General features: G+C 45.2%; 1 protein-coding gene across 2 annotated transcripts; it reads right to left on the bottom strand.

Annotated features, from left to right (window-relative positions):
• Positions 1–410: 410 nt before the first annotated feature.
• On the bottom strand, positions 411–27,219 carry snrka (SNF related kinase a). 2 transcript variants are annotated; one of them, XM_061263264.1, is made up of 6 exons: positions 27,028–27,219; positions 20,896–21,595; positions 11,327–11,468; positions 5,706–5,918; positions 5,404–5,538; positions 411–3,857 (listed from the first exon to the last, which is right to left on the bottom strand). In XM_061263264.1, exons 2-6 carry the CDS (start codon positions 21,482–21,484, stop codon positions 2,651–2,653), a joined length of 2,286 nt encoding a protein of 761 aa, XP_061119248.1. In that variant the 5' UTR covers positions 21,485–21,595; positions 27,028–27,219; the 3' UTR covers positions 411–2,650. The 2 variants fall into 2 exon arrangements, with proteins under 2 accessions (XP_061119248.1, XP_061119257.1); XM_061263273.1 differs by lacking the exon at positions 27,028–27,219 and adding an exon at positions 26,828–26,896.
• Between the last annotated feature and the right edge of the window lie 86 nt (positions 27,220–27,305).

Genomic DNA, 27,305 nt, shown 5'->3' with positions numbered 1-27,305 from the left:
CTGACATTTCCCCACAGGAAATACTGGCACCATCTCATTAAATCAATTTCCTGGACCAATCCGGATCGAGCTGTTAGAGAGCTGCGTGCGCGTAGTATCACCTGCACAGTAAAGGGAATGCAGAAGAACGACTGCGCCCTACACAATGGTGAAATTCAGTCACTGTAACTGCGAAACCTGTGTGAACGGCCGACCCAAATTGCATGCTGACGTTTACCTCTCAGGGGCACACACCTCTGTAATGAAAACACATTCTATCACAAGGCTTTGGCATCTCACCATTCTACACTAGGATGTGAGCATTAAGTACCCCTCACCCACTAAGTCTGAACTTATACTCCGTTAAATGTTGTGCGCTAAGGCAGGCTTTGTGAAAACGAGCGTTATGCAGAGAAATGACAGGACTCAAGTTTATAAGACAGTTTTTTCCACATTTAATATTGGACCTTACCATATCTATTTGCAACATTTCAGGAACATATCAGCAATGGCATAAATGTATAGATTTTCGGTCACTTTGTCGCTTCTTTTTTCTTTAACCATTTTAAATGTTTGGTCCAGCAACACATTTTTTGAGCGATCGATCCCTTGCTGTGTGTCAGGACTGCCCAACCCTGCTCCTTCAGATCTACAGTCATGTAGGTCTGCATTCCAACCTGCTCCTTCAGATCTTTTGCACACCAGATTTGACCAATTAGCAGTTGAATGACATTCCTAGCTGTTGAATGAGGTGCACCTTGCTAGGGTTGGAATGAAACCCTACAGGATGGTGGATGTCCAGGAACATGATTGGGCAGCCCTGCTGTATGTAGACAGAATGGAAAACGTACGACACATGCACAGTCAGTCACCTCTTTACATCCTGGTAAAGACAGACACACTTACATTAGCAGTAGTGCCGTTTTCATATCTCAGCTTTCGTTTTTAAATTGAAACACATAAGGCTATATTACAGCTATGCACAAAATGGTCGACAATGTCATCATAAATGCAGAGCAGCATATTTACAACTATTTACAAATATGTCTATGTCCAAGGTGCCATTCTGATGCTGTACAGAATTAAAATATAAAACAAAATATATAGTATATATTTACATATAGCTGCAACATATAGCTTATTGCCAATGCCCTTTTAATATATTCCCTATTGGCTCAGCAGAGGCAGGTCTGCTCATCTAAAACACAGGAGTAAATCCCAACACTGTGATTCAGCTTCGCACTAGACAGCACTTTATTCCTGAAATCTCCCCAGTGACCCAGTAACGTGCTTCAGGGTGGGGTCATCCAGTGACCAAACGGCACAATTCAAACCCAAAGCTGGGTTGAACAGCCATCCCTGCAAAACCCAAAACAAACCCCAACCAAAAAAAAAAAAACTTTTTAAAAATCTACAGACTGTACAAACTCCTTAAAACACATCTCTATGACCCGTGGTACTTAAAATATAAAATACATAAAATGAAAGGTGCAAATGGTTAGGCAGGAATCAAGAGTGGAAGGAGTATTTACAGCATGAACAGCTTATTTAATGTGGGGACTCGTGGGGACTTAGATGGAGGATCAATGAAATTAATCCAACTGCAGTTTAATTTTAAAAATACATCTCAGGAACGTTTGCTAAAGGGACCTGCCATGAATTAAGAATAAAGCATTTTTCAATCACAGTTATCCACCCTGCCTGAGAGTTTGGAATCAAAGATAGAGTTTTAATTTGGTTTTGGAGTCTCAAATGAGTTAAAGTACACTAGTTATATTAAAAAAACCTTTATTTGCAGGTGGGTATATTATCAATTGTCTTAACCTTCAAGTTCTATGAAAATGTTCATTTTAATTTTGATAGTTAAAAACTAAAGATTGTCTAAATGCAGTATAAAGTAGAAGCACTTGCATGACATTCTGCCGTTCAGAATGAAATTACATTGTTCAAAAATAACAGGTAACTAAAATAGATTTCTAAAAGAATAATTTTCTTTCTGGTGATTTTGTTTAAGACTTAACAGTGAGGGCACTTTTCAAGGCCTTTCTCTGCAATTGTCTAGCCTGCCCGACACAAACTGCACACCACAGGAAATGGACAGCATTATCAGAGCTGGTGTAGACTGGTGAGAACCGACTGCAAGTGCTTGTCCAGAAGCTACTGCTCCAACTCTCTATGAATGTGAAGTTTGGTCTTTAGTCCACATTTCAGTTATTCTAATAGCACAGATTCCTCTTAATTGAGACCTGGGTTCTATGCCGTATGGGAGAGGGGGGTGTAAATTTTTTTAAAAAGCAAATAAATTTGCACAAATAGGAAAAGATGTCACCGTAAAAAATAAAACCCAGAAGACAGCAGACAGATGTTTTGGGAGGTCATCCACAGCAGCTGGAGGAGTGCTACAGACATGGGTGGGCGGGGCCTCAGATGACCTGACAGCAGGTGGGCGGGGCCTCGGATGAGCTGGCAACAGGTGGGCGGGGCCTCAGATGACCTGGCAGCAGGTGGGCGGGGCCTGAGATGAGCTGGCAGCAGGTGGGCGGGCCCTCAGATGAGCTGGCAGCAGGTGGGCGGGGCCACAGATGAGCTGGCAGCAGGTGGGCGGGGCCACAGATGAGCTGGCAGCAGGTGGGCGGGGCCACAGATGAGCTGGCAGCAGGTGGGCGGGGCCTCAGATGACCTGGCAGCAGGTGGGCGGGGCCGGGCCGCAGAGCGGGCGGTCCTGGGGGTTGCGGTGTATGTTGACGGAGATGGTTCTGTCGCACAGCGGGAGCTGCAGGAAGCCGTGCTTCAGGTGGAAAGCTCTGCTCTCCTGAGCCAGGTCCAGCGCCATCAGGCTGGGCCCCAGGTGAGGGTCCGGCAGGGGCATGTCCAGACTGCCGCAGGAGCCAGCGTACATCCTCCAGGAGGACACGTCCGGCACCCCCACGCCGGGGAACCCCCGAGGGTCCAGGAAGAAGCGCCCGGCCTGCGCCCCACTCATCCCGCTCAGCTGCTGGAGCTGGGAGCTGAGGCACAAGCTCATGAGCTTCAGGCTCTCCACCACCCCGCCCACCGTCCGCATGGAGCTGCGCGTGGAGCAGCAGGAGGGGCTGCCCTGTCCCCGGCCGCCTGCTCCTCCTCCTCCTCCTCCTCCACCGCCTCCCCCTCCCCCGCCCCCACCCCCGGGAGAGCTGCCCCTGTCCGGCCCGGCCCCTCCGTCCCCGGGAGGCTTGCTCTGCCCTCCCCCGCTGCTGCCCCCCCCGCCCCCGCCCTCGCCGCTGTCCCGCCGGTTCCAGCCGTAGGTGAAGCCGGCGTCCTTGTCCAGCCGGCGGCGGTGGCTCTCCGAGTCGTCGTCGCTGGTCTCCGAGCTGGAGCAGCTGGAGCCGCGGGTCTGGCTGGTGCGGTGCGGGAAGCGCTTGTGCGGCGTTGCCGGGGACGCCACGTTCTTCAGCCGGCTCAGCTTGGGCGGGAGGCCCTCGGGCCCGTCCAGGTCGTCGTCCGACTCGCCCTCCTCCTCGAAGATCTGGTTGAGGACGGGCGCGCTCTTGCGAGACGACAGCCGGTTGGTGACCGAGGGCTTGCGGCGCAGGATCACCTGCGTGGGCAGCGGCGCCGGCTCGTCGTCTTCCTCCTCGTCTTCCTCCACCCTGAAGAGGCGGGTGCGCTGCGGGCTGGGTGCGGGGTCGGGGGGAGGCAGGGCGCAGGCCTGGGGCAGGAGGGGTTCACAGGGCTCCTCTCTCCTCCCCAGCTCCAGCAGACCCTTCCCCCGGTGCCCGTTCAGCAGGCTCTCGGTGCTGCGGGCTGGGGACTGAGGACCCCCGCCGTGAGAGATGGACGAGGCCGCCAGACTGTCCTCGATCTCCTGGTGCATGTCGATCTTCGTCGGCCAGGACTGCCTGCAAACCGCAGGGACGCAGAATGTCAATTTCAGGTGAACTTACAGAGCAGGTGCCCATTCACATAAGAAACGGTGAGAACTAGGCTAATAAGCTGATCCATAGTGTAGGCACTTTATACATTTATTTATTATATTTATTATACATTTATTAAGTAATCCAAGGTAACCAGAAATGTATGACCACGGTATCCTGGCAGTGCACTGCCCTGTTTGAACCACAGACCGAATGAAGATAGGTTTGAACACACAGACTGATAACAAAGCTTGGGTAGATTTACCCAGTCATAACAGAGGCAGCCCACAGTCCCACAAGCATGGACTAGACACCTAAACATCAGACAGTCACAAGGCTTTTCATTCCAGAGAAAGAAGTCAAGGTTTCAAGGTTGTTTTGGGCGTTACTTGTGTTTTGTGGCAAAACAAACCGGTGAATAGAATGTGATGGTCTCTCTCTGTGCTCCACAACCAGGGGCCACAAAAACAGCATTAGCTCTGATACCAGAGAATTCAGCCACTTTCATGAGCTTAAGAGGCTCTAACTCAAAAAACAAAACCTCCAATCCAAAAGATCTGCCGACTACTACCTTTAAACATCTGCAATAGAGATATAATGCCTTACAGTCTACAGTTCTTGTGTTGCTGCTATTAGAGTCACATGAACACTACAGTAACATAAACACAGGATCACAGAGAACACAACAATTATATGAACACTAGAGCAAAAGAGACAAGAGCTCCAGGGGTGCTACTGCTACAAGGTACTCATGAGCTACACCAACAGAAGAGCTACACATGCCCCTGGGTGCTCTAACCTTGGTGTCCATTATTTTGTATTTTACATAACTACGGTTATCAATTCTTCCACCATTTTTCATGTTCTATTTTTGGTGCAAGGCCAGGGACAGTTTGCCTGCACCTTGACATGAAAGCGAGGGCACCTAACTAATGACTGCTACATGTGGAGAGAAATATTTAGCAAGAGATGAAGACAAATCACCCTCTCTCTCTCGCGCTCTCTCTCTCGCGCTCTCTCTCGCTCTCTCTCTCACGCTCTCTCTCTCGCTCTCTCTCTCGCTCTCTCTCTCGCTCTCTCTCTCGCTCTTTCTCTCGCTCGCTCTCTCTCTCGCTCTCTCTCTCGCTCTCTCTCTCGCTCTCTCTCGCTACAAGCTCCCTTTCTGTGCTCTGGCTGCTTTATTTATGCACTCGTCCTGGAGGTAAATGTGACATTTCTATCAGAGTGCACCGTGTGGTGCTGCTTCTAAAAGAAGTACGGATTCATCAGAGCTTGTTTATGACTGAACAGACTCCAGAGAATGCTCTGCTCACAGAGAGATGAGACCTGCCTGGATGCATGGGGGCCCTCAAAGACAATTACCGTTCTGTCCCTTAAACATTAGAGCCATTAGAGTGAAGAGGTACCTGCAACAGCACTGCAGGCCAAGAGTCGCCCTTTTCTGGATAACACCAAAAGGACCTTACAGTGCAAGACTGCACGGTGCTGTGAGATGCCCATTTGCAGCGGAGCGTCAGAGCAGGGTGGGTACCTGAACTGGGCTTTCATGTTGCTGGGGCTGGAGGACCGGGTCTGGATCTCCCTCTCCTGCTTCTCTCTCAGGATTCGCTCAGCCAGCAGGAAGTAGGTGGCAGTGATGTGGTTGTACTTATTCGTCTCCAGGGCCCTGGTGAGTACACACGTGTGAGAAGGTAACATCTACAGAGCGAATGTCAGCCCACTGCATTGACAATCAGAGCCAGTCCAGTGGAACCAGACCAGGGGAGGGGAGTTAGAGACCAGGGGAGTCCAATTAGAGAAAGGCAGCAAAAGGGCACAGGGAGTCTCTCTTACTCGATGATGGCCTCGCGGTCAGCGATGTCCCCCAGCACCATGCGCTGGATGATGCCGTTGTGCTCCTCCTCGGACAGGTTCCTGTGGGACACCAGGGGGGTGCTGTACTTGGTGGCGGGGGAGGGGTCGACGCCCTGCAGCCAGGCGTGGCTCTCTATTTCCTCCAGGGAGGCCCGGCGCTTGGGGTCACGCTGCAGCATGCGGTCGATCAGGCTGGGGGGAGACAGGAGCCTTCTCAGTACAGTATCAGCAGCAATCAAGACCATCTGTTTACCACTCAACACACACAGCAACATGGAATTTCCTGTTTACGCTAAACCACTGTGAAAAGTGCACCGCTGAAAATGCACATACCTACAGGTGAACGGTGAGGAGTTTCACGGCAAGACTTCTGCCTTTTCTGACAATACCACTGCACTGTGGGCTTGAGGTTTCTGATTTTCACTCATCCACGTCAACTTATAGTGACACTCACAGCTCCAACCAGCACAAGCACCCACACCGCAGTAGGACCAAAGAGAGCACAGCAGGACCAGACAGTGCCACACAGAGCCCTGCCTCTAGAAACCGAGTGTTCAATCTCAGCCAACATTTTACACTGAACTCAAATCCATCTCAACACATTCATCCATAAAATATGAATGGCCGACACAAGCCCTTCAGAGTTAAAGGGTGTCACACACCGGTAGTAGGAAGAGACCACTTTCACTCTCACTAACGTATTCTGTTCTTATAGCAGCTCTCAGTTTCAGTCTGTCAGTGACAGACAGGAGAGATGATTCCCACACACAAAATACATCTTTGTGTTTTCAAGCACGTGTCCATTCTGGTCTCAGAGAAAAGAGGAACTGCTGAGGATATTTATAGCGCACATCTCACTATGTTGGAGCTGTTGCTGGATGAGGTAGGTGTCTACAGTGGGCTCAAAGATTATTGGCACCCCTGACAGAAAATGAACAAACAATACTCAAAAAAAATTCTAAACAGTATATTTATAGACAAACTCGAAATACCAACATGTGATAAATACTACTGTGCTATATTAATGTTGATTTCATTAAAAATCTGATTTCATTAAAAATCAATTTCCTCCAAATCAATGTTTCACAATTATTGGCACCCTTAAAGATTATTGTAAATAACACCTACCAAAATTAAACCAGGTATTAAATTCCACTTATTTAAGTGTAACTATGTGTTAAGGAACTGTATTGAGTGATTACATCACTTCCTGTTTCGCTAGGGTATAAAAATGAGGTAACACACATGCAATATCCCTTTGTCATCCAACACCATGAAGAAAACAAAAAAAAAAAAAAAAATTGGCAGTTCAAAAGAGGCAGATGGTCGTAGACCTTCATAAACGTGGTAATGGCTACAAGAAAATTCACAAACGATTGAATACACCACTGAGCACTGTCAGAACAATTATAAAAAAGTTCAAAAGATATGGAACTGTTGAAAATCTAGGTAGAGGACACAACTGCATCTTGCTCCCCAGGATACTGAGGAGAATGGTGAGAGAAGCAACAAAATCCCCAAGGATCACAGTGAAAGAATTGCAGGCCTTGGTGGCATCTTGGGGTCACCAGGTTTCAAAAAGCACCATCAGACGCCACCTCGTAGGAACAGAGATGCATACAAGGAGAAGCACCTCATACCCACAGTGAAATATGGTGGTGGGTCAGTCATGTTTTGGGGCTGTTTTAATTCCAGAGGTCCAGGGGCACTGGTTAGGATTGATGGCATAATTAATTCCAGCAAGTATCAGGCAATTTTGGCTGAAAATCTGGTTCCCTCTGCCAGAAGTCTGGGACTTGGTCGTAGGTGGACTTTCCAACAAGACAATGACCCAAAATCCACACAGAAATGGTTCCGTGACAACAAAATCAACGGCCATTCTGCAATGGCCATCTCAGTCACCAGACCTCAATCCAATCGAAAACCTGTGGGCTGAGTTGAAGAGGTCACTTGATAAGCACAAACCCAAGAACGTGAAGGATCTTGAAAGGATATGCAAAGAGGAATGGTCCAAATGTGTTCCTTAATCTTGTCAAAAATTACAGGAAGAGACTCCATGCTGTTATCCTTGCCAGAGGTGGTTGCACTAAGTACGAGGTGAAGGGTGCAAATAATTCCGAAACCTTGATTTTGTTGAAATGTATTTTTTATTAAATGATTGTTATGATTTTGGTTGTTTCCATTGAAACATTAATAAAGTACAGTATTTGGCACATGTTGGTGTATTACCTTTCTCTATAATTATATAATTTTTTTTTTTTTTTTTAAGCCTTGTTTGTGCATTGCTGGTGAGGGGTGCCAATAATTCTTGAGCCCACTGTATATAAGCAGAGGGAAGAGAGATCTCCATTTCTCCTGGTCTGATCAGCCTGAACCCCACGTTAACCTAATCAGACCTGAGGTAACCACCGGACTGGAGAGCGGACATCTTGGCCATTGGCCTCGTCTCCTCTAATATCCATCCTGACATAACAAGTTCTGCTTTCGGCTTGAAATGTCAGGGTCTGTGAAGTTTCATTCCACAAACTGGCAGTTCCTTGTTAATGATGGAGTTAAGTGCTGCTCATTCACGGTGTGCTCTGGCTCAGCAGCTCCAGAAAAGCAGGCTAAGCAGAGCGGTCCTTCCTGATGAGTGAGTGAGATGAGAAGCACCACCCAGGGGCTACCCAACCAAATTGCTCAAATACAAGCCCAAGGACGTACATGCAAAGACGGGCGTCTCCCCAATGAGTCCTACCTACTCAGCAACAGTCACTCTGAAACTCACTCCACCAAGTACTAATGAACAGGTAGAGAGCTGACAGGCTCTTACAATGAACTGATAATAAGCAGTTTTAAGGAACTTGGCTCGTAATACCACGGCTGCACACTAAATTCTTAGGTGGGGATGCGACATAATCACAATCTAACAAACCTAACTTCGTGTTGCACTTTAACGGCTGAAATCTTGCAATGACATCACATTGATACAATGAGAACATTACTGGTTGACGATACGCTTCAGTTCTAACGAAAAGTGACACTGGAAGCAGTCATCGGATAAAAATCAGACAGCGACATCTTGTAAGAGACCTCGCGTCAGTTATACCTCATCAATCATTCTGTCCCAGAGAGAGCTCTGCACACGCAACTTTCACCAAACGCAGGCAAACCAAAGGAGTGCCAATCACAATCTACCTCCATCACTGCCTCATTTGCATGTAATTAGAGAGGAGCAATGGCTGGTGTTCAGGACAGATGGAAGCAGAAATAAACAAGCGTCAGAAACAGAAGGAGAACAGCGGACACACTGGATTTTTCACAGGCTGCTGGGTTAAGCTGACACGCCGTACTAAACAGCCAATCCCCGGGAATATGTTTACGGAAAGACCTGGGCTTTACTCTAAGAAGTCGCTTAAGGACCAGCGTGACCCAGAGTTTGCGTGGCTTTGATGGATGGCGTGCTGACAGGAAACGACTTGTCGTTTCGCCGTCTCTCGTCTCGGGAGGGATGGTGGACTGACGGCAGGACTTTTTTTCTCCTCTCCGCGTGTCTTATTAGTTCAAGCACCCTTGTCATTCGCGTGTGAAGACAGAAAGGACAATGCAGTATTATGTCCCTTCCTGACAGCCAGGTCACGCATAACGCAGAGTTGTACAGAGAACTGAGGTTTAACAGCAGGCCGGTGCTGAATGAGGATAGGAGCAGTACTGGGAGGGAAAATCTCCTAAATTACACTACAAACCGCCAGGTTTAACGGAAATCATTACCAGCAGAAACGGCACCAGGCCTACAGATGAATCAGGGAGTTCAGGGGTGAATACAATCGACTACATCTTGAATGATTAAGATTTTTAAAAAAAAGAATCAATGCTGTTGAAACACGGTGGCTGGTGGAGGGGGTATCGCACATTTAAACTGACCCAGTAACTTCCGTGTGCAGTTATTTTTGGAGAAAAGAAGAACAGCTCCGTGGAGGTTTGTTGCAGAGTTTTTGCCCTGGGAGGGGCTGGTGGAGCAGTGTGTTCCCAGCCTCCGCTGGGCGCCGTCACAACAAAAGGTCAAACGCTCGCCCGGGGCCGCCGTCGAGCTGCGTCCTCTAGCTGCCTGTTAGTGTTGGCAAACTTGTTTTGTCAGCTTGTAAAACCATCTAAATATGACCCTGGGATAATCACCACCCTGCTGCAATAGCAAGCTCCATGTGGTGCTTTCTCAGCAAGCAGACAGCAGCCCTTTCACAGCCAAATGTAATCAACAGTGAATCACAAGGCCCGCGTTTCCACCACACGGGCCTTGGTCTGGAGGACACTCACAGCCTTCACTATGACCGACTGAGACTGCAGAGGGTGAAATGTCATCTTTCCCACAACAACATATGATGTTCAGGGGCAACGGTGGTGTGCAGGAACGCTTTCTCCTTTTCCAAGGCGTGTCCTGCGTTTTTAAAATGCATTTGTCTGGAAGCCAATGCAACCTGGAGGTACTACTCGACAAATCCAAGCTATCTCAGGATTTTCTCATAGTACTGCTGCCGTTATAGTAAGCGAAACAGTAAATGCACACAAAACCCAGCCCCTCAAACACAGATCTAATATAAATTAAGACTAAGTTCCCAGCTATAAATCTTATATTTGATCACTCCCCAGTCAAAAGGATGTAGCTGCCCCAGTAGAATAAGTGGACTACACACTATTCAAAACTTCCTGACACGTTAGGAAAACAGTATCGGTCCGGAGAACTGAGAGAATTTATGAAAGCAGTGTAAAATCATAACACAAAAATGCATGAGGGAGAAATGTTTTTCACAGCTCAATGTGAATGGTACCACAGCACAGCTCAGCTGCCAGTCTCATAAACATAAATCTCAAAGATAACACATAACATAAATCAGGATGCATGATATTAACTGAAGCCCAAATTCAAGCTCTCGACTGCTTCTTGGACTCAAAACCCATGGCTGGGCTTCAGTGAGTGAACACGGTGAGAAAAGGCAGAGGAGCACAGCACCCCCTTTAGCTCACCGTGTCCACAGCGAACCCCTGCAGCACTCACCATGGAGCCAGGGAGCCCTGCATACCCCCCAACAGTGTGACACCCATCTACCTCATTTAACAATGAGGTCCCCTTCCCTTTCAGTTTGTGAGGTCTTTTTACACTAAGGCCGCATGATTCATCAAATTGGGTTTTGTTTAAATGTAAAAAGGATAACTGCTACTATGGGGCATACAGCTTTTTCTTTTATCACACCTGATGCCACATGAAATTCCTACAAAAAAAATGAATCACTCGTATCTATAGGGCACGGATAAGACAGCCAATCAGCAGCAAGGCCTTGCAGCTTCCAAGCTTCCATGTGACTGAAAACACAAATCGCATGATTATGACCATGCCACTGATTGGCTGTCTTAACACCCAGCAGAGATTAGTGATGTTTTTCCCCATAAGCAGTTCAGCCTCTGAAGATTGTTTACTACTGTATCATGTATGATTAATGAAAATGACCTATCCGCCCAATGACGGCGGTTATTCCAATTACACTTAAAATAAAAGGGCATTTTGCTTGCTTGCTTTGCACTGTGCGTGAGTGCTGTGTTAGTGTCTGTACGCCTGAGGCTCTCACTCTCTGCAGGCCCCGGAGACGTGGTGGGGCGCGGTGTACTTGCAGTCCATGATCATGGTCAAGGTCTCGCTGTCGTTGGCCTCCTGAAAGGGCGGCTGTCCACACACCAGCATGAAGAGGATCACACCCAGGCTCCAAATATCTGCAGGGAGACACAAAGCAGGCGTTTCAGAGCGGGTGACGGGTTCCGGCCGTCAAAGGTAAACGTTCCCACTCACCGCCTTCAAAATGCCGGAGGAAGATGCGGACAGTTTGACAAAACTGCCACTGCCGGAAAGCTATTCAGGGCTGGAATTAATTATGAGTGCAATTAATGCCTGCCCTGCGAATCTAATCCTAATTCAGGAGGAAAATGAAGTCCTTCATGTAGCAGTTGGCACTGATCCTGCATTTCCTGTGCTGTCTAAGGAAGTGGGCTTAAAAGGAGCCTCCAGCTGAGCTGACAATGTTCTACAGAAGAAAAACAGAATCCTGAGGTGGGGAAAAGACTTTCTTTCAGAAAGCAGCATCTCTGATGCGTGAGAAAGCCTGAAGCTTTTATTATTTATGTAGAGACACAGAGGCACTTGAGGGGAAACTACTATAGTATTCATGGGGCTTTGCGCGACGGTGAAATAAAATGGTTTTAAAGATGACATTTTGTTCTAAGAATACATACAAATGCATACGCTATTCCAATAAAATGCCAGGTATGCATACCGTTTAATGAAACGCTTAATGAGGAACCAGGGTATAACAGAGGAGCACACACACACTACTTTCAGTCAAAGACTAGCAGTATTATGACATCAAAAGGAAAGGGAAGAAAATACAAATCCTTGCCCAAAGACCTTTACAGTAGTCCTGAATCGTGAATATGAGACGGAGATGGAGACAATATTTTGTGTGACTTTCCATCCCCATTCATTTTGAAAGACCATTTGGCGAGGCCTAGCATTGCCTGAACCATCCCATCTAGGGACTCTAAATCTCAGGAATGTCTCCCCATCTGCACCTTTCGTCAGTTAGGCTATAAAACAGCAGCAATCACACACACACACCACTGAGACAGTGCAGGTAGTGGACCTGTTTCTACCAACTGGGATGGACAAACCAAACCAACACAAAACAACCATAGTGCCTTGTTACAGCAAGGCTGAGAGAACGCTGTGTGTGTGTGTGTGTGTGTGCGTCGAGTGAGTGAGCCACAGCTCTCTCATTGCAATGTACTTTTCCACAACACTGTGTATAGGAGGCCAGCCACTAAAATTAGTCCTTTAACATGACTAATGAGCAGGACTTCTTTTGGGAATTGAGACCTTTAAACTACCTAGCAAGCAATCTATTTCTTTATTTAAATGTACCATTTTACGAAGTTAAAAACATTATCAACGATGAATGTGGAGCGAGGCAAGAAAGCAGAAAGGGGTTTATTGCGGAAAACACTCACTACTTAAAATACAAAGTTATGATTATGCAATCACCATAATGAAGAGCAACTAGTTCTTCAAAGGGTTAAAATACCAGCATGCCTCATGAAACAAGCACAGTGACTACTGTGAGTTCCAGTCCATCTCTCCACTGTAAGGTAAGGTCAGAAACATAGGCTCCAGCTGGAGGAGCCCTTCAGAGGCATGCCATGGCCACAGGAAGCACCTCATCCAGCCACAATACCTTCACCTCAACCCCCAGCCTCCAATATCCCACTGCACCCCAAATTCACCCTGATCACCCACCCTCCAACCACAACTACACTCATCTGCCAGTGTGCAGCTTGTGGTAGCTCCCTTGGGGGATTTAATGAAGTTGAATGTGTTTTAGAGTGGCAAATAGAATTCTTCATTGACACGAAAGTCTGGGTTAGTTGAAAACCTAAACAAGCTGAAACTATAAAATAACCCTGAAAAGTGAACCATCACTTTAAAGGCCTGTGGTCAGTGTCTCTCGCCCTGCAAGGTCCTCACCAGGTATGCCATCAGATTACATTTGAGATTTATTTCATTAAGTAAAGGAATTATTTCCAATGAGTAAGGGACTGCTTAAAAGCCAACAATGAATCATCATACTTTCAACACATTTTGGATGCTTCTTGTGGTTTGCTACGAACATTCTTTTAGCTTTTAGCCATGCTATGGTCCTGTGTTTATAATCAAATAAATCTACTCCTCCATCCTCAAAACCAACCGACAGAGATCAATCCTACAGGCTACAAAACAGACAAAATTACCAAACGTACAAAATAGTTCTGCAAATGTGAGCAGTGTGACAGGTAGATCTCTCCAGCGTTGTGAGCAGTGTGACAGGAGGCTCTCTCCAGCGTTGTGAGCAGTGTGACAGGTAGATCTCTCCAGTGTTGTGAGCAGTGTGACAGGCAGATATCTCCAGTGTTGTGAGCAGTGACAGGTAGATCTCTCCAGCGTTGTGAGCAGTGTGACAGGTAGATCTCTCCAGTGTTGTGAGCAGTGACAGGTAGATCTCTCCAGCGTTGTGAGCAGTGTGACAGGAGGCTCTCTCCAGCGTTGTGAGCAGTGTGACAGGTAGATCTCTCCAGTGTTGTGAGCAGTGTGACAGGCAGATATCTCCAGTGTTGTGAGCAGTGTGACAGGTAGATCTCTCCAGTGTTGTGAGCAGTGTGACAGGCAGATCTCTCCAGCGTTGTGAGCAGTGTGACAGGCAGATCTCTCCAGCGTTGTGAGCAGTGTGACAGGTAGATCTCTCCAGCATTGTGAGCAGTGTGACAGGTAGATCTCTCCAGTGTTGTGAGCAGTGTGACAGGTCTTATGACTTTACGGCTTTAAGGGGAGAGGAAGTGGGCTGCCTACTCGGTGGGAAACTGTCCCAGGAACCATACCCGCCTGAATTTAAAAGTGTGCAGTATGGGAACACAACAGTACAGCTCTTATGAAGATTGGGCATCTTCACTTCCTGCTGGGAATGTAGCAGGGTGAGAAAGGGATGGAGAGAGAGACAGAGGGAGAGGGAGAGACAGAGAGAGAGACAGAGAGAGAGAGAAACATTAGGCCCCTAATGGAAAAGTTTTAAACCATTCACAGACATGATCTCTCTTTTCATCACATCATTTGAGATAGAGGAAACATCAGCCGTGTTTTCACACCTCCTTCTCACTGTGAGAAAAAGGCATTTATCATTCAAAGGTTCATGGGAAACAGACCACAGAAAAAGCTGAAAACAGTAATTCAACACAAAGTGAAAATGATTTTTTATAAAGCTAGACAGACATTATTTATCAAAACAACATAAGTATCTTAAGAGCAATACCTGCCACCTTTTAACTTTAGACCATTGGGTTATTGTGTGTGTTCAAACATTATAGTCATCATTACATTAGTTAATTATATTAAAATAACCCAACATTCCAAAGGGTAAACTTTTAAAGAATGAAGCTCAAAATGTCCATCTCCCATAGCTAGGGTCCCAGGGAAGTGTACCCATTAGATGAACAAATTCCACATTTGTTCACTCATCTTCATTTGTATCCCTACTGACACAACCACCCAGATAACACACAGCAACATGAACAGACAATAAAGGACTATAGTGTACATTTACTATTGTATATTGTTATTACCATTATCAGTATTATTGAACCATAAATCCTGGCGCATTCAGATGGAGTAGAAGTCAAATGTACTCACTGGCCCATTCTTGTATGGAGAACCAAAGTGTTTTTGTATAAGTATCCAAAAACAGCTTACCCAAACAATTTTAATAATGAGGCAAACTGATCTGTGTCACTAAACTCGCTGGCCAGCTGCACTAAATGGCCAGACAATGTGCTCAGAGACACTCAAATGAAATGCAGCCTCTGCGGTCTCTCAGGGTGGACACCAGATCTGTCCCTCCAGGCTCCCCCGTGCTCTTTAATGAGCCCAGACCACAGGGGGAGAGCACCGACCTGAAAACGCACTGCCGTGAAATAGCAACTGTGTGTGTGTGTGTGTGTGTGTGTGTGTGTGTGTGTGTGTGTGTGTGTGTTCATGCATGCGTCCACGGCGGAGGTCTCTGCAGCGTGTGCCTTATATTCGATGTGCCTATTACTGCTCAGCTCAGTGTCTACATGGTCTGGTCATTCATTCAAGGACAACCCCGGTAATTAAAAATGTTTCAGAATTGCCCTGTGAATATACCAAACCCGAACATGTTTCTATCCAAATCTCAATGTTTCTTGACATTTTCCGACCCCATTTAGCGTGAAACTACGAAGCCATTCATTTCAGTTCTGCGATGAAGTCATTAAATACAGTTCAAGAAGACATATTTCCGTTTTCAGAAAATGGAAACTATCATCACAAAAAACATCTGTAGTGTATTTATTTCATTTTTACCAAATGTAGGCCTACATCAAAAAGGAGCAAATTGCACATTCAGATGGGGACTATTTTCAGGATATGTTGACCACACTGAAAATGACAGGTCTTATCCATTAAAGTCAATGGGCTGTAGGCCAGGCCGTTTCTTCAGAGGGTTTTAAAGGCAGTGTGGTGCTGTGCACTAGGGCAGCTTTCACAGTTTCTTTAAAGGGTTTTAAAGGCAGTGTGGTAGGGCTGTTCGCCTGCGTTTTACAACAGATCAATCACAAACACAAGCGGTAGGCCAACCATACTCCAGCATTTAAATGAAAGGATGAATAATTTCTGAAGTTCTTTGGACAAACTGACAAGGACTAGACTAAACAAAATAAAACTTGGGAGAAACTGACTTGACAACAAATAGTTTTCATGTTCAGATTTAGCGATTTGATGAATTTAGTGACTGAAGTGACAGTTCCAGAAAATTCCTGATTTCTATTGATAATCGTGCAGGACTGCATTTCACACAGGGTGTGTGTGTCTATCCGTCTGCCTGCCCGGGTGTCTGTCTGCGAGTGTCACAATTAAACACTCGTCAATATCCTATATGAATCGCATTGAGCCTGAATGGGCACCAACAAAATGTAGATAAATATGAATGTTTGATTACATTCTGCATTAATTCTAAACCCTTCGTTAGAGATATAATTATACCATCAATTGGTTTCCGGGCATCGTGTGCTGTAATGACGCAATTAGTGTACCAAGCAAATACAAACGTCATGTTTTTATTCATTTAGCACGAGGCCCTTGAAATAATAGGTCAGGTCCTGATTAAGGCTGTCAGATTGATAATGATTCAAAACTTTAAAATTAAAGTCATCAACATTGTATGCCCTCATTGCTTTCCTGAGAACTGTCAGTTCTCCACTTTTAAAGAATATGGCATTTCGTGCCCGTCTCCTACATCGGCAAATTTTGCTTTTGATAAAAGTACAGCCTAGAGAAGCACTTACAAGTGTGAGTTCAGAGAGAAAGAAGAGGCCTTCTCACGCTCATCACTGGCTCCTTCGGAGTCTGGGACGAGTGGCAGTCACACACTCGTGGTCACACACTCCCTCTCACGCGTACAGGTACGGCAAGCCAGCAAGTACAGAGGTGTGCGAGTGAGCAGGGCGTCTGGCCACATTCCCATCAGCAAACTGTGAGCTCGGAGGATCTCCGAGCAGCTGGTGCCTATATAACTACAACCAAACCCTAAACTAAAACTCAAACTACTTCTCCCTGCAGCGGGACAGCTTACAACCTGCTAAATGTCTACAAGATGGAGTCAGAGATAAACCCCCGCCCCCCCTCTCCCCCACCGCCCATGATGCCAGGGGGGGGGGGGCCCACCGCCAGCACTTACTCAACCATGTGCCAGAGCTGTGAATTAATTAGCCATTTGAGGATTTGTCACTTGGCAACTTCCATGCTGCAGTGCATCCAGGATCAGACTACCTCCAAAACAGCTCTGTGAGCTGCAGAAAATAAAAGTACAGAACACCAAGGCAGCAAAGAGACAGAGCGTGTATGAAATGTGCCACAGCAGACATCTTCTGCATGAACCGTGTTAAAGTAAGAGAGGTGTTGGAGAGAGATTCACATGATGCAGGACCTCAGCTAAGTCTAAACACAGGAAATCAGTTCCCTGTCCTCCCAAGAACTCTGGTAAGGTTAAACTGCATATAAATCCTTATGTAACCAAGTCGTCGCCATGGAAACCCAACTGCGTCACCATGTCTGCTCCAGACAATGGTCTAAACACGGAAGCGTAACAGAAATTAAATTCAGATTATTTATAGAGCTGCCCGCAAAACATCATTTTGCTTTATTGGGCAAATAAGGTTCAGCCGTGCTCTCAAAAATGAAATTACACAAAGCCATTTTGTTCAAAGAAAGAAAGAAAAAAAAGGATCTGTGTTGTCAGATATGAAAAAGTCTGATAAGAAAAGAAGCATTTGCTCTCCCATTTGTCTTCACCTTTGGACAACACTTATGTTGACACCCTCTCACCAATTTTGGGCTGGATGATTGAGATTTCTCCATGTTTCACACAGCAGTGTGAGGTGCATAAACTAAGTCATACCCAGTCTACTTCTGTCCCTTCCTGGTGTGTTCTCATAACAAAATAAGTGACTTAGTAAACACTCTTATGCAGAGCAACTTATACATACATTTTAGTATATAACCAGTTATACAGCAGTACATTTACTGAAGCAGTACAGAGGGGTACAACTAACAGAGAGCCACCAAGAATAAGTCTTAACAAGTATCTTCTTATATTTAGACTTGTAGAATGTACACTTACTTTTCTGCTAAATGAGACAAAAAAAAAATGCCAATGAAGCTTGACTCATTTTAAGATTTGCCAATGGGGTGAGAAAATGTCACTTGTCAAGCAAACAATTACTTAAAACAAGCTAATATTTGAAACAAAAAAAAGGCCTCAAGTCTTATTATAATGACGAAAATGCTTGTTACACAATAACAGCTACTCTACTACACTACCACACCCACTAACCATTGCACTACACAGGATGTGACTGCTGAGTGGACAGCAGAAAAGCATGCACCCTCCTCCATACGATCTTCTACTAGCCCCTAATTCCCTTCCCTATACAACCCATCATCTGGGGACTGCAGCCACCGAGCCCCATAAACACACCGCAGAGAGCCGGCCCAGAGTCCCAGGGCCTCGTCCAGCAGAAGAGCTCCCGTGGTCTGATGAGGGCCGGGGGGGGGGGGAAGGGAAGGGAGGGGCAGAATAAACCGTGAGAGATGAAAAGGAAACGGCGTTTCTCTCCTCTCCCTGGGCTCACGCGCTCCCGCTGCAGGGCACACGGGCTCTACAGGACGCCGTGGCCGCGCCGGGCGTTTGTTTGTTCTGCGATGGAGCGCATCAATCACACGCAAACGAGGCCGGGCCCAGAGCGGTCCGAGGCTCCGGCCCTCGCGCCGAGCCGCGTGTTTACAGCACCAATCCTCTCAAACATCCTCTCAAACGGGACGCAGTGCTGCCGAGGGTCAATAAAGGAAGCTGTAATCAGAGCTCAATGCAAACACAGCCGTAGATGCGACTGCGCTAGAGATGGTGCGCAACTAGGTACATGACTGGGAGCCACAACGTCAGTGGTTCAAATCCCGGTCGAGCCACAATAAATGATCCGCACAGCCGTTGGGCCCTTGAGCAAGGCCCTTAACCCCACATTGCTCCCCGGGCGCTGCACTGTGGCTGCCCACTGCTCCTAAGTAACTAGGATGGGTCAAATGCAGAGGACAAATTAACCCACAGGGTTCAATAAAGTATATCTTATCTTATCTAACTTCTACCTCTGCAAGAGCTGGAAATATAGTCCTAAGGCCGACTGAGACACTCATACTTTCCAACAAACATACAATCCAGAGATCCAGCGTTCATGGTTTTTCCACTGGCAGGTTTATCATAATAAGGAGGGAAATGGTAAATATGATTGTGATTCACAAATATGGTCTCTTGCCTTGCCAAAGCTGACTGGACAATTGAATAGCCATATTATAATGGAATCACCTCACATGAACCCTTGCAGCTAATTGTAACAAATGGCAGAGACCAGCAAGATTAGGGAAGTCACATCGCAGTGTTAGTGTGAGTCTATCACAATCTATATTGTAGTCTTCCAGGAAAATCAATGAGGAACCTTTGACACTAAGCCCTAGATGTGGCCAGCTTTGATCAGGGCATAGTAGAATACTGCTGAGCATAAAGTGCACACCCCACCTTCATAAATGGTTAAATTAAATCCTGAAGGCTTAAGTTTGCATCAATCAATGAGTGCAAGGATGAGCGCTGATTTCTACTCAGGGGAACAGCGGAGGAAAGATGCCCTGCAGCACACTGGTGAGTGCGCAGTTTAAACACTTTGTTTAAAAGAGGCAGCTCAGAGGGGGGTCTGCATTCCCTCACTGTGACTCTACCGTCGCTCAACTGAGGGACGCAGGGCCCAATTACACCTCTGTATTCAGGTTTCTGCTCCGCCTCCTGCCACCATTTAGCCCCGTCCCAAACACTGGTGTGCACATGGTGTGGCAGCAGTGCAATGCATACAATCACACAGATACAGGTCAGGAGCTTCACATCAACCATCAGGATGGGAGAAAACATGTGATCTAAGTGACTTTGACCATGGAATGATTGTTGGTGCCAGACAGGTTGGTTTGAGTAACTCAGAAACTGCTGATCTCCAGTGATTTTCATGCACAACAGTCTCTAGAGTTTGCAGAGAATGGTGTGAAAAACAAAAAAACATCCAGTGAGCAGCAGCTCTGCGGGCAGAAACACCACACATTACAACAGTGGTATGCAGAAGAGAATCTCTGAACATACAATGCATCAAACCTCTAAGTGGATAAACTACAGCAGCAGAAGACTTAAGTGTAAAAAAAAAAAAGTCTAATAAAAACCTAATAAAGTGCTCAGAGTGCACACCTGCTTGTTTATTAATGAAACACTATGTACTGTACAGACTTGCATGGAATAACACAGGACGTAGTAACAAAAAGACTCATTTAGATGTTGAGATTACAAATGTGCTACTTAACATATACATGAAGCTTCATATTTTCGTAAAAAATCTGAATAATAGTCTAATTTCAACACAAAGGTGTCACATACGCACTTCATTCAGAATAAACTGGTCCAATCCAACTGAAATGTCATTTGGTTTGAGAGGAGTGGTATAAAACTTTCATATTCCAAACTGATAGGAGAACATTGGCAGCCATGTAACTAAACACTCGTTTGGATCACTTTCTACGATGTTCTGTTATACACATGTTCCTCCCTTGTCGTAAGTGCCGTGTTTGAGTTTCTAGGAGATTCAGAAACTGGTGGGTGCCAAGCAGAACTGGTCACCTGCCAACACAACTTGATTGTTGGATTGTTGAATTCCTAGAATGCTTAAAAGGATTGAAACAATGAATTGTTCCAACAAGTAATGGAATGACTGAACAATGGCTGACGGAAACTATTGCTTCATTAGAAACACGAGTGCTGTTCCAAGCACCTGACGCAGGTCCTTCACTGAAAGAAGAAGGCAAAATACAGGTAGTGGAATGCAGATCAGAAAATCTGTTTTGATTACACTTGGGGCACGTGAATGCACGCTCAATATCTTCAACAGTGCGATACATGCGTTCTTACCTAAGAACAGAAATGAACATAATTGACAGGGTAGGGAAAAATACAGATGTTGTTCTTACCCACAGCTGGAGCGTCATATTCATCCCCGAGTAGGATCTCCGGGGCGGAGTAGGCCAGGGAGCCGCAGCTGGTGGTCAGCTTCTTGCCCGGCTGGAACTTGTTGCTGAAGCCAAAGTCAGTGAGCTTGACCAGGCCCTGCTTCTCGAAGAAGACCACATTCTCCGGCTTGAGGTCGCGGTGGACAACGTGGAGCCGGTGGCAGTAGGAGATGGCGTGGACGATCTGGGCGAAGTACTTCTTGGCCATCTCTTCGCTCAGGCCGTCCTCGTGCTTCATGATGTAGTCGAACAGGTCTCCCCCGTCCGCCAGCTCCAGGATGAGGTACAGCTTGGTCTGCGTGTCGATGACTTCGTACAGCCGCACGATGTTGGGGTGCTGCACCAGCTTCATGCAGCGCACCTCCTGGAAGAGGTGGCCCGTGGCAGTCGTGTCCAGCTTGGTCTTGTCGATGACCTTCACCGCCACCTTCTCCCCCGTGAAGACGTGGCGGGCCAGCTTCACCACCGCGAAGTGGCCACGGCCCAGCGTCTTGTCCAGGTCGTAGAGTCCGGCGATTTTTCCGTCGTACCCGCGCTTGAAGCCCGCCATGCCTTGGTGTTCCCGGGTGCCGGGGAGGAGTTCACAGGGTAAGAAGGGCCTGGCTTATTTCAGCACGTCTGCAGCCAGTCTGGGGCCCATGGTGCCAGCTCTCAAACAGCTCTGCAGGAGTGAGATGGACAATAGAGAAATAACACTGAAAAACTACTGATAGGCATGCGTGGAAACATAGAAAAGCTCCAAAAGCAAGGCTTTTGTGTCAAATGCATGTCTACAAAGCACCAGCCTTACTTTGGAAAAACAGCACCAAAGTATTGATCTGATTATTAACAGCTACTGCTGCTACGTATCCTTGAATTCACACATAGACCTCCAGATCAAGGTCATTAGAAATGAGAGTATTGCATACACACCTGCAAATACATACACACGGAGGGGGAGGGGACAATAAATAAACAGTGGCCTATGATTTAGGTGTAGCCTACATTTTGAGACCCATTTCACACAGTTGTATGACCCTGAAAGATCAGCATCCTCAACCATTACAACCGTGAAATGCTGTTGTGCTCTCTATATCAGCAGAAATAAAAATGAAGCTTTGGTTTCGAAGTTCACCGAGGTGAGAGATCATTGGAAACGCTTAACATCAGTCTTTCAGCCGAAACAAGCACTCGGAAATTCCTTCTTGGTGCGTCACCGCCTGAGGACAGCAGTGCATGCTTTAGCTTGAAGACAACATGCTAGGGCCCATCAACAAGGGCTGGTATGTCCTACAGTACACATTGGGCTGCTGCAAGGAGATCTCTAAACCTGCTTGAGTTCTCCCTCAGCCTGACAACTAATCCATCAGCACATTCTCCACAATTAAACGGATCTGCCCATGCTCAAGTTATGCAATTATAAGACAGGTAAAGCAGATATGGGCTAGGTCTTTTCTGTGCATGTCAGAGAGGTTCTTTAAAAAGCAAAAGTCTTTGTATTGCGTCTAATGCACATAGGGTCATGTAGAGTAAGGAAGCAGTTCAATAATCATACCAAAAATCTGTTTTTACACTGCCACAAAGTCATTATATACTTTAACTAATAATGGACATATCACCCATAAAGGTAAAACAGGGACCCTTGCTTCAAGTCCATGTTCACAAATAAAAAGTGACTTACCAAGAGGCAGAGCCTAGAATTGAAACCCCATCCCATTAACTTTAGTTGCATTGTACATTTCCATCCACATCAAAATGCATTAGATCAGGGGTGTCCAGCCATAGTCCCGGAGAGCTACAGGGTCTGCTGCTTTTTGTTTTTTACTCAGCATTTCATTCATCAAAAGCAGTCGATTGCACAGCTACCTCACATCACCTGGTTCGTGGGTTTGAAGTGGTTTGGATTATTTAAGGTGACAACAAAAACCAGCAGACCAGGGTTGGTCACCCTGCCATATATACCACAGAACTGTAAGCGAGAGGTTAATCACTGTTCCTTTGGTATTCTAGGGGCATATGCAAGCACAGGTAAGCTAGCGCATTGGATTGTACGACACAAAATTGTTCAGTCCTGCAAAGACCCTTCATCCTTCCAGCCCTGTCCAGGGACATAATGTTGTGATAAACTTGGCATTACCACAAAGGAATGAGATGCATGTGATGTTAACCATTGATACCATATATCATGGGTATGCATGTGTAAATGTATACATATATATGTGTGTGTGTGTGTGTGTGTGTGTGTGTGTGTGTGTGTGTGTGTGTGTGTGTGTGTGTGTGTCTTTTGAAACAGTTTTCCATGTGTCTTAATGATCTGGAAAGAGTCATTGGGACAGAATAAAAATGATTTATTACCCTGACCAAACAATTATACCTGTCACTCTTTTTTATGAGCTTTTCTTTCCCAATCACAATTTATAACCCAGATCACTTTTTGTTGGGGCAAATTGAAAAGATAATTTATCGGAAATAGCATTTCTTTGCTATTTAGGGTTATGAAAAATGTTGATGGGAATTTATACTTACATTACATTTTTTGGTAACATTAGTATTGTTTTTGTGGTCAGTATTCCATTATGTGTTTCTAATGCATTACATATTATTTTCCTCTTTTTTCCTATATACCAGTGTTGAAAATTCAAGTCTCTGCCTTGGATCACGAAGATGGGGTGATCAGGTGGTCTGTGACACGTGTATGGGTGTGGGAGCACATGATCTGTTCAGACCTGACAAAGACTCAGAAGCTCAGATGGAAGAAGCTGCCCAACTCCATCTAAACTGAAAGAATGAATCCAGGTGAAATGTGTTTGAAAACCTGTTGCACTACGGAATTTTGTGATCATACAAACCATTAAAACCAGCAAAAGAGCCCAGCTCTAAAGCATTTTGCATGCTAATTATTTCACTTAGTTTAAGACCAAAGGTCTGTTTAAAAAGATACCAGTTTAAGATCAGCTTCCATAATTAATTCACAAAAATAAATAGTGCAAGTGGAGCATGAAGGACCATTTCGGAATGAAAAATCGACATAAAGAAAGTCGTTATACAACAACGACATAGAGATTACATACACATAACTGCTAAAAGAGTGCATACGGCCATGAAGCATTACAAAGTTGAGAATACCAGGAGCCAATTATTATCAATGGACCTAAAATAAACAGACCAGATTCAGTTTAAATGCTGCTTTTCCTTTCAGTAAATGTATGTGCAGCTTAACTGGCTGCAATTCACAGACTTCATTAGTAACTAACAGCTTCAATACACTGAATATTTAATTAAACGGTTTGGAATAGACTTGGGAATTACCATTATAGCCGACTTAAATAGTCTGTGGCCTTCTATGACCCCAGTGCACCAACACACCGAAACAAAATGGAAAGCAATATAGCCTATACCCTATCGCATTCATTTCCACTCTTTTAAGTGAAGGGGACAGTGTAGAGAAGCATTATACGCTAGCAATATGATATTTGGTTGGAAAAACAAGGTTATTTCCTGTATGTACAGTGAACACCATAATTCATTGGACAGCGACACATTTTGTTTTTTCTTATTTTGGTTCTGTACTCTAGCACTTTGAGTTTGAAAGGATACAATGAATATGAGGTTGAAGTGCAGACAGTCAGCTTTAAGTTGAGGATATTTTCATCCATATCTGATTTTACTGTTTAGAAATTATAGAAGCTTTTGAGCATCAAAAAATATTGGAGAGTTTAACATAGAATAACATAGAATAAAGAAATATTTGGTCACATATCCATTGCATGCAATGACTGCTTGAAGTCATAAGCAGATGCTGGGTATCTTCCATGGTGATGCTCTGCCAGGCCTGTACTGCAACCATCTTCAGTTCCAGCTTATTTCTGGGACTGTTCCTTTCAGTCTCCTCTTCAGCATGTAAAACGCATGTTCAGTTGGATTCAGATCAGGTTATTGACAAGGATTTTACACTTTTTGACCGTCAAAACCCCCCTCGTTGGGGCATTTTTAGGTGCTTTTTAGCAAACTAATCTCGCCTTTCTGTTCTTCAGGCCTATCAGTGGTTTGCATCTTGTAGTGTACCCTCTGTAATCCTGCTGGTGCGGTCTTCTACTTATGGCAGATTTTGACACATTTACACCTGCATCAACACTGTCTTCCCCCTGTTGTCACACCTCAACAACAACCTCCAAAGGCAATTGCGAAGTCTAGAATCAAGACTAGACATCAACAGCTCTCTTCTGCCTTTGCTAAAGACACAAATGAATACACCTGCCTAATGAAATGTATCCATGAAGCCAATTCAACAAATCGCTGAAAATAGAGGGACCATGTAAAATAGGTATCCTTTCAAACTCAAAGTGCTAGAGTACAGAACCAATAAAACAAAGAATGTGACACTGTCTAATTAATTATGGTGTTCACCGTACATGTTTCTCTTGTGCCAAGCACACTTTTCAAAGTACCCTAATCCCTCACATTGGTATGAAGCTAATTTACAAAACTTGGTATCGTCACTGACCGCCTCTTGAGTCAAGAGATGGGGAAAATGCGTTCAGGTGAACAACGCCCTTTATGCACTTTTAAATTATAGTTACGGTGAATGAATTCCTTGTTTTAAAGCGATTTTGCAAGTTATATTAATACGGCTGGAACATGGCTGAAAGGCCATAAGCTGTCGTGTAACTAATATTTTTCAGTTGTGACTCGTTTTAGTTCGACGAATCAATCGCGTTGTCGTTCTGTGTTCAGCTGTGTTTAAAGGACCGTTCCATTGCTGAACTTTACTTACTTGACTGAAATCACCAGAAAGCGTTATGTTTGTCATTTCTAAGGGTGCGCAAAATCGCGCAAAATCACGCAAAGAGCATTGTCAGAACGGTACGTTTCAATGTATTGTTTAAACCCTAGCGTAATAAAGCTACGTAGGCTAGTTGAGTTTGACAACTGCATCACTTTACTCAACTGGACAAATCTGACTGCGCTTGCTCGTCTCCGAGCAACCCAGACGTTTTGAACGGCTTGCAGTGTAGCAAACGTTAGGAAAATATATTAAACACCATTCGACTACTAAGGTTAGTCTAGCTAAGGTTAAATTATACATCCATTCGTAAACTAATGCAATGAAAGTTAGCATATTTGTGTAAGGTTTCGAGGTTTTGCATCAAATAAAATAACACCACCATTCCAATTTGCAATAACGACGTCACTTAGTAACTGTGAGCCAAATAATTAAATAATAAGCATGTTTGCCAATAAATGCGTGCATTCAGCTAGACTAGAGCAGTATTACATATCCCACGATGAAAGTATTCGGTAACCTATCGAACGCTAGCTCTCTAGGTAGTTGATAGAGTTAAGATTAAATTAACTGGAAGAACTGAGAAGATTATATCCCAAACACTAGCTAGCTAGCGAAGTTAAGTTACTAGGTTAACTTCGTTAAATTAGTCTATGTTTGTCATTTCGGGTACTAGAGCTACCTAGTTAACGTTAAGTTAGCGGTCCAACGTTACCTAGCTACGAAACCAGCATCCTGCAAAGATGTGATGAAGAACAGACTAGCACTATCTAACGCTACTTAGAAATATCGTCTAGCGATATATAGCTATACATTGTAATACATATATTATTATAGTTGTAGCTAGCCTGGTTAAAACCACGCGTCACACTCATATTTCCCTACATTGCTGTAGAAGTAGTTCCTATCGGGTTAAGCCTGGCTGGCCAGTTACCTGAAACGAACAAAACAAGCTAACTCGCTAGCTAACGTTAGCTCATGTCAAATCAGTTTCCCTGACCGGGAAGATGAATAGCGCTAGTCACATTCATATACGAGTAACAGAAGCTATACCATTGAATACATAACGTTAATTCAATTAACACGAATTGGATGCACAAGTCGCTATATTAGAGTATGTGAAGTTCCTACCGCGACCACACACAGGGAATGATGAACACAGGCCTATCCGCTGCCCTGACGCGATTATTCGGCTTGGCGTTCTTGTTCACCGCGCAGAGCAGCGGCGTAAAAAAGAGCTTCCCGCTGTGACAAAAGAAGGTACAGACCCCAAATGGCTATTCCGTGCCATCTAGCTCGCCAAACAGCAATGCGCGATTCCGATAACTCACCGCTTCGTCCAGAAATCATTTACTTTGTGTTTATAATGTGGAAATCAGAGCCTTGGAGTTGAGGGTCCTGCCTGCCCCGGACAAATTGCGTTTAAATTTGTAGAAAGGACTCTCTTCCGTGTGAACAAGCGTTACCATCACAGCATATACAGCGCATCCAAGCGGTCAATCCCTTGAACTGTTCTCACTGTACTCGCCCTCTTGCTGCAGGAAATACGTCACTCGCTTGTTCGCAAAACGTACTTAATTTATTAAGTAGATTTCCGAGGCCTGAGTGC

The sequence above is a fragment of the Conger conger genome, chromosome 1, assembly GCF_963514075.1.
Source record: "Conger conger chromosome 1, fConCon1.1, whole genome shotgun sequence".
In the NCBI taxonomy this organism is placed as follows: Eukaryota; Metazoa; Chordata; class Actinopteri; order Anguilliformes; family Congridae; genus Conger; species Conger conger.
The sequence above is the reverse complement of the archived record's forward strand: the minus strand, read 5'-3'. Positions and strand labels throughout refer to the sequence as shown.